Genomic DNA, 11,951 nt, shown 5'->3' on the forward strand with positions numbered 1-11,951 from the left:
GAGGTCGGTACTTTTGAGGATTGCAAGGTACAGATGAGAGACTTGGGAAAGATATGTTAAAGTTCCACGGGTTCGTCAGAGAAATGAAAAGAAGGTCCAACAAACATTCAATACACAACCACCATTTTGAAGGATAAGGAACATGTATTACGGGGCACTTTTGAATATTTCCTAAGCAAATTAACAAAATTTCTTTAATAACTGAGAGAGAGGGCAGTAGACATACCAAGAAATCCAAGATTTAGTTTCCGAGCTATTAAAGAGGCCTCAAATATCACCAAACTACAAAGCTTTTTTGGAGAGATAGCCCTGTTTAGATATTTTATTTTACCCTGAATCAGTTTGCTTTGAAGAAAATAGTTTAAAAAGACAACATTGTAGATGGGCAAGGAAACTGAAAATCAAGGTTGATTCAAAAGAAATCTCTGGTTACAAATTTTGCTGTGCTCTGCCTTATTTATTTGTGGCTTTTGTCTCCGCCAATTTGTGTCTATACAGTGGATACAGTGATCTAGTGGGTATTTCTTCATCCCAAGGAGTTGTAGAATTAAGAACATCTTACGCTTTCAAAAAGCACCACCCTCTTAGTTTGCTCTACTACACCCTCTTTTACATGTGATTCATCATCTTTACAAGCCTGAGTTTTAAGTGTATTGTAGATATTCTACTTAATAAAGTCATGTTAAATGATATTCTAAACATTAAAAAGATGACTGTAAATACCACTTAATAAGTCACTCTGCTGTTTAATTTCTAAACCATAGAGAGATAAACATAAATATACTTTTTGTAGGAACTATTTTTTTATATACCCATGATATTTTTCAAATCAAAATCTGATTTTCTACATGCTATGTGCTTTATTTGAATATGTATTAATAGATTAGGTAGGCGTACAATAGGTTCATGACAAATGATGTATGTCTTCAGAGAAACAGAAACTAAAATACTCACTTAGTGTTTAACTATGTTCTCTTGATGAAGTGGATTTAGGTAGAATTTTAATATTATTAATTATTTAGATTGATGGAGATATTAAAAGTAAAAAAATGTAATCCCTCTGGCAAATAGGTGATTCTTGGCCATGGATTGGAGAACATAGTTTATAAGTAGTTTGTACATAAGAAGCAAGATTGCTCAGAAAGAAGATACATTCTACTAGAGGTTCAGAAATGCATCCCAGGTGGGAAGTCCCTGTGCCTCTCGGGGAGTTATCATGTTACTCTACTTATATGTTTGGGAGAAAGATAGACATTTTCTAGGAAAATCTGGTTTGAAATGGAGAAGGGAATGACACAGCAGAATTGGCAATCCACAGACTCTCTGTCACTGTCTGGCCTTAAAATCCCTGGGCAGATGACATCCAAATTTTAAATGAAGACAACAGCCAGAGCCCTTCCAGCCCCAAAACTGACTCTGAGAATTTTTTAGTGATCAGGTTACTTACCACAGGATGCAGCATGCTAGCTCCTGTGCCTCCCAAATGTGGCAATGACTTTTCAGTCTATCTGATAGCAAAACTAGGTAAGCAATTTAGACTGGGACAGGTGCAGTGTAACTTTAGATGATCAGTGTTAAAAGAAATCACCCAACTTGTATTTTCTTTAAAATGCAAAAGTAGTCAGTCACCCACCACTGCTTTTATGAAAATGCCAGGACAACACAGAGATCAAGTACAGTATCCTCTGTCTACATAGAGCCACTGACAACAAATAACTGAAATGATGTATAATATAAACTGCCACAGTATGCTTACTACATACATGTTAGGCAGCATGCCAGGTGTGATGAAAGTCCATCAAAACCATACCTCCCTCTGATCCTGGAGCCCCTGAGGCACACGGTGACCTACCAGAGGAAGGTCACCTTTACACAAAGCCAGGGTGAGAAATGTGATCTTCAGGCTTCTTGGCCAGAGTTAGTTTCTTTGAACTAAATGAAGAGAGATTAAACTAGGAGTAAACATCTCAGATGGTTTCTTTTTCTCTAGCAGGGAAGATAATTTTAAAGGTAAGTATGTCTAAGTCTTTTGCTCTCTCTCTCTCTCTCTCTCATCTATCTATCTTATCTCTCATCTATCTGTCATCTATCTATCATCTGTCTATATCTATGTATCTCTAATCTATCCATCTATCTATTTTTGAGACAAGGTCTCCCTATGTTGCCCAGGATGACCTGGAACTCAGACTAACTTCAGATTTTCACAGGCATCCTGATCACAAGTATGCTTTACCATGTATGAAATAATCTTATGCTGAGAAGCATGATATTTGCTCTATTCATACATGACTTTAAGAAGATTCTTGAAGTCCTGCTAAATGAAATCACTTGTTCATGTATGTCTTCATAGATGAAAACTCCATTGTCACATTCATACTGCATTTATTATTGCTTTATATCCTAAATATACATTCAGCCATTTAGATATCTTTCAATCACATTATGACTGAATGCAGGTCATCCCTATGCACTAACTACCTTCTTTAAGACAGGGTTTCTCATGTAGGCCAGGCCTTCTTTAAGCTCAATGCATAGCCTAAGATGAGATCTAATCTCACTGTGTAGCCTGGAACTAGTTATGTGGACCAGGCTGGCTCTAAAATCAGAGAACCACCTGACTCCATTTCCTGAGTGCTGGGGCTAAGGAGATAAAACCCAAGACTTCATGCACAAGCCCTCTACCAACTGAGCTACATCCACAGTCTTCATCCCCGCACTGAGTTACCATGCTCTACAGTCCTCACTGCTTACATACTAAGTATCATTTCATTCTTCTTTCAGATACAGCTTTCTAAAATTGGGCCACCTTTTATCATCAAGAGCCAGCCAGTCTCCAAAGCAGAGTCCCGAGCACCCACTAGCACATCAGTTAGCAGTGGGAGGAACACAGGAGCCAGGACCCTGGCAGACATCAAGGCCCGTGCCCAACAAGCTCGTGCCCAGCGAGAGGCTGCTGCGGCTGCTGCAGTTGCCGCTGCAGCAAGCATTGTCTCAGGAGCCATGGGAAGCCAAGGTGAGGGTGGGAAGGCAAGAACCCTGGCCCATATCAAAGAGCAGACCAAAGCTAAGCTCTTTGCGAAACATCAGGCCCGAGTCCACCTCTTCCAGACCTCCAAGGAGACCCGATTGCCTACTCTCAGCTCCAAGGAAGAACCTCTCAACATGGAAGCCTCTTCTACCCCAGAAACAAAAATGGAAGGTTCCACTGGTGTCATCATCATCAATCCAAACTGTAGGTCTCCTAGCAGCAAGCCCACACACCTCCGGGAGACCACCACTGTATTACAGCAGCCTCTGAACCCGCCTCAGATTCCAGAAACTGCCACGGACTTGTCTGTGCATAGTTCTGATGACAGCATTCCTGTGTCACATTTAACTGAGAAAATTGTCTCATCTACCTCTTCTGAAAATAGCAGTGTACCCATGCTTCTTAATAAAAATCCCATCAACCCCATCCCTATGTCTGTCTGCAGCACTGCTGTGTCGGGAGCAATTAAAGAGCATCCATTTGTGAGTCCCATTGACAAATCTTCTGTCCTCATGTCTGTTGACAGTGCAAACAGTACCGTTTCTGCCTGTAATATAAGCATGTTGAAGTCCATCCAGGGATCTGACACTCCATGCATAGCCCTTGTACCAAAATGTATCGACAGGACTCCTATCCCAGCTGCTCCAGAAGGTACTGGACGGTCTAGCTCCATGGATGGTAAGACTCTGCTTGTACCCAGCAGCAAAGCTGCTAACTTAGTGTCCAGTCAGTACACCTCTGTGCCAGCTCCCACCGTTGGAAGTAATTTGCCAAACCATCTCTGCACTAGCTCGGTCTTGATCCCCCCCACGGGAATTAGTAACAGATTTGCTTCTGAGAAGATAGCCATGTCTGGGAGTGAAGAACAGACCACCGTGTCCATTAGTGCCACCATGAGAGCAGCCCTCAACTGTGGTGATTCAGTGGCTGTCACTGACCCACTGATTTCACGCCCACCAGTTGCAATGTTTTCGGGAAACATGCTCACTGTTAACTCTTATGATAGTCCTCCCAAGCTAAGTGGGGAAAGCTTGGACAAACATTCAGGGCCTCGAAACAGGACAGACAATTCTGGAAAACCTCAGCAGCCGCCAGGCAGCTTTGCCCCCGCTACCATAAACAGATCCATTCCATGTAAAGTCATTGTGGACCATAGCACGACACTGACCTCCAATTTGTCTCTGACTGTCTCCATTGGAAATGCAGAAACAAGCTTGGATCCCCAGAGTAGGCCAGTGAGGACAGACATAGCCATACAGCCTGTGACGTGTCCTCAGGTGTCTGTTATCAGTAGACCTGAGCAGGTCCCAAGTGAAGGTGTTGAGCATGGTTCTGTTTTCGTTGCTACTTCCACAGCCAAACCGGACAGTAAGACACTTCAAGCCACTTGCACCAGTCTTCGAGAACTGCCCCTTGCTCTTCCAGACAAACTCAACGAAGCGAGCGCCCCTAGCCATGGCTTTACAGAGCAGGCACGAAACTCAAGTACTTTCAAGAGTGAATCAGACACAACCTGTAGCAATCAGTATAACCCAGGAAACCGGATTTGCTGGAGTGAAGACCCAATGAGAAACACAGGGCAGCCTGTGGTTAGTCACTCAGGTTCCAGTAAACAGAAAGAATATGCAGAGCAGAGTGGGCCAAAGGCTGTCAAAACAGAGCATGCCAACTATGTACACGTGTCCGATCTCCACCCTCGGAATCTCATCACCAATGTCAGTCTTCCTGTGAAGCCCGAACCTCATGAAGTAGACAAGGGTTTCAGAATGGACACTGAGGATTTCCCTGGCCCTGAGCGTCCTCCTCCAACCACAGATGTGACAAACAGTGCTAGTGCGCAGCAAACACAGGCCTTGAAGCCTTCTGCCATGAGCCCTGCAGAAGAGGCTATTTCCTTGACTACAGACACCCTGAAAAGACTTCCAAGCGCAGGCAGCTCAAGCTGCCGCCTGTCTTCCGTGGAAGCTAATAACCCACTGGTGACCCAGTTGCTGCAGGGTAACCTGCCTCTGGAAAAGGTGTTACCACAGCCACGGCTGGGAGCCAAACTTGAAATCAACAGGCTTCCTCTGCCCCTTCAAACTACCTCAGTGGGTAAGACAGGACTGGAGAGAAGCATGGTAGAAATGCCGTCCAGTTCTCCAAATCCAGACGGTAAAGGCTATTTGGCCGGAACTCTAGCACCACTCCAAATGAGAAAGCGAGAAAACCATCCCAAAAAGAGAGCCGCTAGGACCGTGGGAGAGCACGCTCAAGTTAAGTGTGAGCCTGGAAAGATGACCACGGAGCCAGATGTCAAAGCGGTACCCTGTGTCATCAGTCCAGGTGTGAGTCAGCTAGGCCACAGCCAGCCATTTAAGCAAGAAAGGCTGAACAAGTCCTCCATGACCAACAGGGTCATGGCCAGCTCTGAGGTCAAACAACAAAAACGACTGTTGCCTGCATGTAGCTTCCAGCCGAGCTTGTTCCATGTGAACAAAAGCGATGGCTTCCATGCTGACACTAGTACCTCACACAGACAGCAGTTATACCAAATGCCCATGGCTGCCAGGGGGCCCCTTCCCACTGCTGCGCTGTTACAGACCTCTCCCAAGACCCCAGGGGGGCTGCAATGCATTTGCCTTCAATAGGCATCTTGAACAAAAGGCACTGGGAGATGTTAATCTCCCTTCAGCACCTCACCAGCTCAGACTAGCCAATATGTTGTCCCCCAACATGCCCATAAAAGAAGGCGAGGACGGGGGGCGGCGCCACACACACAATGCCAAGCAAAGCAGCGGTCCATCCTCCACTGCCGCTCCCGCCGCCCCCTCCTCCGCCACCCCCTCCGCCCTTGGCCTTGCCCCCACCACCCCCTCCACCACCTCCACTACCTCCACCTCTCCCTACTGTAGAAGTCCCGCCCCCGGATCAAAAGCAACCACCAGTTACCATGGAAACCGCTAAGCGACTTAGTTGGCCCCAGTCCACTGGCATATGTAGCAATATCAAATCAGAACCTCTTTCTTTTGAGGAAGGTCTGAGCAGCAGCTGCGAACTGGGCATGAAACAGGTTCCGTATGACCAGAACGAAGTGAAAGAGCAGCTGAAGGCATTTGCATTGAAGAACACCGACTTCTCTTCCTACTTGCTCTCCGAGCCTCAGAAACCTTTCGCCCAGTTAGCTGCTCAAAAGATACCAGTCCCCCAGCAGCAGCCGCTCTGTGGAAGTTACCCGACCATACACTTCGGGAGCACAAGTTTCAAACGGGCAGCATCTGCCATCGAAAAGTCCATTGGGATTCTGGGAAGCAGCTCCAGCCCTGCCACCACCCCAGGCCTGCCAGGTCAGAACACTCAGATGCCAGTTCAGAACTTTGCAGACAGTAGCAGCACCGATGAGTTAGAGCTGAAATGCTCCTGCCGGCTCAAAGCCATGATTGTGTGCAAAGGCTGCGGGGCCTTCTGCCACGATGACTGCATAGGCCCTTCCAAACTTTGTGTAGCTTGCCTGGTTGTCCGATAAGAGCCGAGTCAAAGAGGCATTTCTTCCCAACATGCAAAGCCCAACAGCATTAGCCAAGGGGTCAAATGCGGCTTCTGGGCTGGCATATTTCATTGAGGAGCAAGCTGTTTCTTCCTCCTAGGGGATTGTTTTCTTATGTTTCTCATCCAGGGGAAGGTGCAGCACACATGAATGGCTTTTGCCTGCTCAGTCACCTGCTCATCACGGCTTTGATGTGTTTCTGCCTGTGTATACAGATCACTGCCTCATTCTTCTCCTTTTTCATTCCTTTTTTTTTCTTTTCTTTCATTCCCTGCTTAGACAGTAAGGGCATCCTGTTATCTAAATCACCAGATATGCAGATGTTGAAAAACTCTGACAAACATGGCCTGAGTTGGCCAGGTGTCTTTCCATAGATTGGATGTCACAGCAAGCGTTTCTGCAGTGATTCTGTGGGACCTACCCTTACCCAGTGACTGGAGTCACAGTAGGAATGGGGACCTAAAGATGTGATTATTTCTATTTACCCTGATCACAGAAGGTACATGAAGGATGTGTCAGCGGGGTCCACTGTTCCAGCTCTCTTCTTACTCTTTCTCAGAGACTGGCAGAAAACACAAATTGGCTTTGGATTTTGTCTGCAAATTGTGGCTGGACATGTATGGCGTCTGAACTGACAACGGGGCTTCACGCTCCAGGCTGTCTGACTCTAGCCCTTGGATATCCAGTAATGTATGATCCATTGGCTGATAATCATGGGCCCAGAGTGTCGTGGTTGTGGTGTTCCACCTGTGGGCCTTAGGAGCAAATATGAAAATCCATGCCCTGACATTAAAAATAAATAATAGAACACAGTACATGCATGTACAGTGGGTTGATGATCTACAATATTAACCATTCTAATCACTCTAATCCAGTGACCATATGGAAATTGGGGGTGAGGAAAGCAGCCAGAGCCCTTAATCGCACCAGTGCCCTCTGACCTGTGCAGAGGTGGGCCACCTACTTTGGCGCATGTCATTGGCGATAGGGCCCACGGAAGGCTGAAGGAAGGGTAGACGTTTCCCTGAAACATTTCTCCCCTCCTGATTCCCAGTCTATGCAGTTGTCTTTGACTCTGAAATAACCCTTATTTTAAACAACTGCTCCCTCCTGCATGCGTGGCTGGAAGTGAGACAGGGATGCTGCATCTCACAGTTATCTCAAGTGCTTGCCCAGTGCAAACTGATGGCTTGAGCTTCTTCCAGACGCTGACCACCCTCAACCTGGAGACGCCTGTGCTTAACAAGGCTCCGTCCCCAAAACAGGCACCAAAGCCCAGGAGATAAAAGGAAGGAAAAGTCCGCCCATTTAACTTCAGATTCAGAGCACACACATGCACAGTGCCATTCATCCATTGGTTGTGCCTGTAGAATTAAGAAACAAAAGAATTTGGAGGGAAAAATTACTTGTGTCCAGGGTAGAGTGAAAGCTATTTTCATGCGGGATCATCTTGTCAATATAAACATTTTTGACATTCCTTGAAAATGTATCTTAAAAAGTGAACTGGAATGAGTAAAAAAAAAATCCTGAAAGAAAACAAAAACTGTGTTTAAAAAAAAAACAATCAACTGGGCTGGGGTGCTTTCCTCTAAATTTATTACTGTGATGTTGCCAAATTTCTTTGGATGACAGAGACATTGTTCTAACAAGTTGCTGAAGGTGAAAGACCCTTTCTCTTATGAAAGAAAAGCAAAGAAAGGCCTGCCTGTGGCAGTGACTCCCTGCTTCAGTCTGTCACTGCCTTTCATATTAAAACTAACGGAGTTGACAATGGAAAAAGTCAGTGATGCAGTTAGCTATACCCCAAGGACACAACCTTAGGGCCAGGTTGTGAGCCTTCTGCCTGCCCGTCTGGGTGTATCTGCACGCTGTACTTATCAGTGATGCCCTTATGGTCTGCTTGGGTATGATATGATCTTAATTTTGAAGATTGTGCTCTTAGCCTCACAGCGGGGCACCCCAATACACAGTGACACTTGCATGCCTACCCCTTCCTATTTAATCGCTGCTATTCCAGCGTCAGATACTGTCTACACCAGCAGATTCTGAACTACAACATCAGTACCTGACACCTGTTAAAGAAACCCAAGTCTACGAAGCCTTTGCACTCTGTATGAGAGGGACAGTTGAGGCTGAAGGGATGCTGGGGTCATTGCCAGTTGCACCTTTGTTGAATACTGCCTGCCAATTGCTTCCTGGGATAAAGAGAAGTGTCCTTCTGTATGTTTGGGTTTTCACATAGTGAGTTTGGAAACTGAAATGTTGATAGTGCATGGATTCTGTCACCCAGGTCCAAAGAGCCTATTTTTTTTCTAGAGCCCTCTCCTTTATGCCCCAGTTCAAAGTCTTGATGTTCTCTTATTGTTTATTTTCCTGAGACATTATCTTTGGAGTGAGTATAATAATGAATTCAGAAGCAAAATGTCGGCTAGGTATTTTGTAGGTATGCATTGACGTTTCTATAAAAGCCAGCATATTTGAATTAGGCAAGCAGCTTCCCAGCTTCCTGATTCTACATGTTTCTGAGTGTGTGCAACTGGACAATGCTATTTACTATGCGGTTACGGTGATGTAATGTGCAAACTTCACATGTGCGTTTTCCTGATCATTGGACAGTTAGTCACCTACCAGGAACTGAACCTGCACATGTAATATGTATTTATTTTTAATCACAAAGGATGTATTTCTCAAAATAGCACTTTTGGAGCAGGGGAGGGAAGGAGACTGCCATGCCCTATTCCCCTCCATGTGGTATGCGTATGCCTGAGGTGTATAAAACATTTAGCTAGTTAATGGGCATGTTAATAAAAGCATTCTGATGCAAATTCATTTTCAAAATGAAAATATTTTCCCTCCCCCAAAGTGAGAATGCAAAATACAGTGACCAGAGCACCATAGTTATGTAGAATATTTCCCTGTGAAGGCCTAATGTTAAGAAACAAACTTGAAAACCTATGAGGCTGAGCCAGGTTGCAGGATATGTTCCTGGCAGGATCTGTTTCTGGGGTGAGCTGGAGAGACATAGCTGACTTCTGGACCTTGGCTATTCTTACTTAGTTCCAAATAAGCATAGAGAAATCAACTGGTACCTGCAGTGTCTCATGATGTAGTCAAAACTATTGTTCCTTAAAGTACATGATGCTGCAAGCCTGATTCCTTTACAAACACTCGCACAATTTCAAAAGAAGAACTCGCTATGGCCTGTCTCCCTGCTTCTCTGGGTGGGGAGTGATGAAGGCCAGGCATTAGATGCTGAAGCCAAGCTTCACTACTTCTTGGTCCTAACCTGGTATGGAAGCCCAGCATCTTAATAGCTGCCTGGGGATACCTACCCCATCGAACTTGCAGAGCTCAGACTTGAGGGCCATCTGTGTTCCCCAAGAACAATGTGAAGAGTCCTGCGACAGAACTCATCAGCTGTCAGGGGCCTATGTAGCCAAAATGTCACTGTAAGAGTTGTGTTGCCTCCTGTCCTCCTGTTTGTCACTGTAAAGCAAACAAAAAGGCATTTTTACTATAATTTAAAGGAGCTGCTTTTTTTAATAGCATACACTATTTAGCTTTGAACTATATTTTATAGTCACAGAATAGACTGTAGAGAGACTTCGTTGTGTTTGTGCTGTTCATGAATGTCCCAGAAAAGTGCTTTACCTGGTTCCCCATTCACCCAACTCTGCTGTACTCCCTCCTTGCTTTGCAGAAATCCGATCTCATTCATGTTTTCAGTACTATTTTTTTTAAATGTGTTTGTGTGTATTGTTCTTTCTTTGGGTCAGTATTCTAAATGTTTACATCTGTTTGACATTAGCCATGTAATGCCTCTTTTTTTGTTCAAAGGCGGAATTTCCTCCTCCAGTAAAACAGCAAAATGTGAAGTCAACCCGAACACAGCATGCATGGCACACACAGACTGGGGGCCCAGGCCCTGCTTGTACACAGACATTTCCTATCAGCATACAGAAGAGTGAAGCCCTCCTTCAGTCCTCTACCAAAGAATATATTATTCCCACAGGAAAAACTCAGAAAGGTGTGTAAAACCCTCAGGAGGAGGAGCAGTTAATCCACGAGACTGCTACAGTTGAATAATGTTATGCTTGCTTTGATACCTAACTAAATGTGACTGGCTGAGACAAGCGTCTGAGAAGGTTTTAGGCAGTGTTTTGTTTAGAATTCAGGGATCATGCATTCTTTAATGGTGCTGTTTGTTTTTTTTATTTCTTCTTTTCTACAAAGAATAAAAAGTGTTGCCTACAAAAGTAACTGCTCATGATAATGTAAGTTAAATGGAACGTCCGTCTCTCTATGTTTCTATGTTTATTTTTCCTTTTCTCCAAGTGAGAATTTGGTTTCACTCTCAAAACATTCTGGAGAAAATAAAGAAATGAAAACGTGAAATGGTTGTCATTTTAATTTGTTAATGCCATGAGGTTTGAACATTCTATTGGGGACACATGGAGAAAAAACAAACACTGCTGAATTATCCACTCTTATTTTTGGTGTGAGGAACTGTCAGCACGTGATTGTAAGTATTGGTAACACAGTAAAAACTCAAATTGATGGTGTCTGATACATACAGAGTCATAGAGATGTTAGGCCTTCATCAAAAGCATCTTAGTTTCTTATAGCAAAAATTCATGTAAAATGACTTGTTACTGCCAGAATTCATTCCATATTACAACATGAAAGTAATCTTTTTAAGAGAACTGTTCTGGCTAATACTGGGTTCCAGCTGAATTATTGTGGCAGTAGTTATTTGTATGCAGTACTATGAACCATTAGGACAAAATCGCCCCAGTCATGTTTATCTAGGCTAAGGAAATATGCACATCTTTCTGGTACGATGAATCAGAAGCCATTAAACATAATTGACTGTTAACTCAAAACAACTGTGCCTCGTGCACATGGAAAACATTGTTTTTACCACCAGATGGCGAAAGAGTATGTTTGCTTTTGGGGCTTGGGTCTAAATGGCACTGTATTATTTTCTGTCTGTTAACCAGTTAACAGCATAGTTCATTTGATTTACAATCACAGAACTTTGCATGTGTTTGTGTTGTTATTCCACAGACTTAATCTAGTCCAAAATGCACTATATAAAATTAAGCAAACTGTGGGGCTGGAGAGAGAGAGCTCAACAGCTAAGAGTTGCTCAACCACCGACCACCTTTGCCTCAAATCACCACCGTTGGGTGACTCACAGTCACTTGAAACTCAAGTTTCAGCAGATCCAACATGCTCTTCTGGTTTCTGCCACATGCTACATGCACATGCACACACACATGCACACACACACACACACACACACACACTTAAAAATTTCCTTAGAAAGAAATTGAACAGTATCATTTCTTTGGTTGATATTTATTTAAAATGACCTGAATACTTGTGTTTTCATTT

At 44.1% G+C, this 11,951-nt stretch overlaps 1 protein-coding gene across 1 annotated transcript in view; it reads left to right on the top strand.

The window, feature by feature from the left end:
• The window catches only part of Asxl3 (ASXL transcriptional regulator 3), a 177,305-nt gene extending 166,356 nt beyond the window's left edge, over nucleotides 1-10,949 (top strand). The window contains 3 exon segments of the mRNA XM_013125082.3: nucleotides 2,782-5,628; nucleotides 5,630-5,767; nucleotides 5,769-10,949. Coding sequence (XP_012980536.1) covers nucleotides 2,782-5,628; nucleotides 5,630-5,767; nucleotides 5,769-6,533 — 3,750 coding nt within the window. The 3' untranslated portion in view covers nucleotides 6,534-10,949.
• The last annotated feature ends 1,002 nt before the right edge of the window (nucleotides 10,950-11,951 follow it).

Source organism: Mesocricetus auratus, unplaced genomic scaffold (genome assembly GCF_017639785.1).
Source record: "Mesocricetus auratus isolate SY011 unplaced genomic scaffold, BCM_Maur_2.0 Super-Scaffold_100015, whole genome shotgun sequence".
Classification (NCBI taxonomy): domain Eukaryota; kingdom Metazoa; phylum Chordata; class Mammalia; order Rodentia; family Cricetidae; genus Mesocricetus; species Mesocricetus auratus.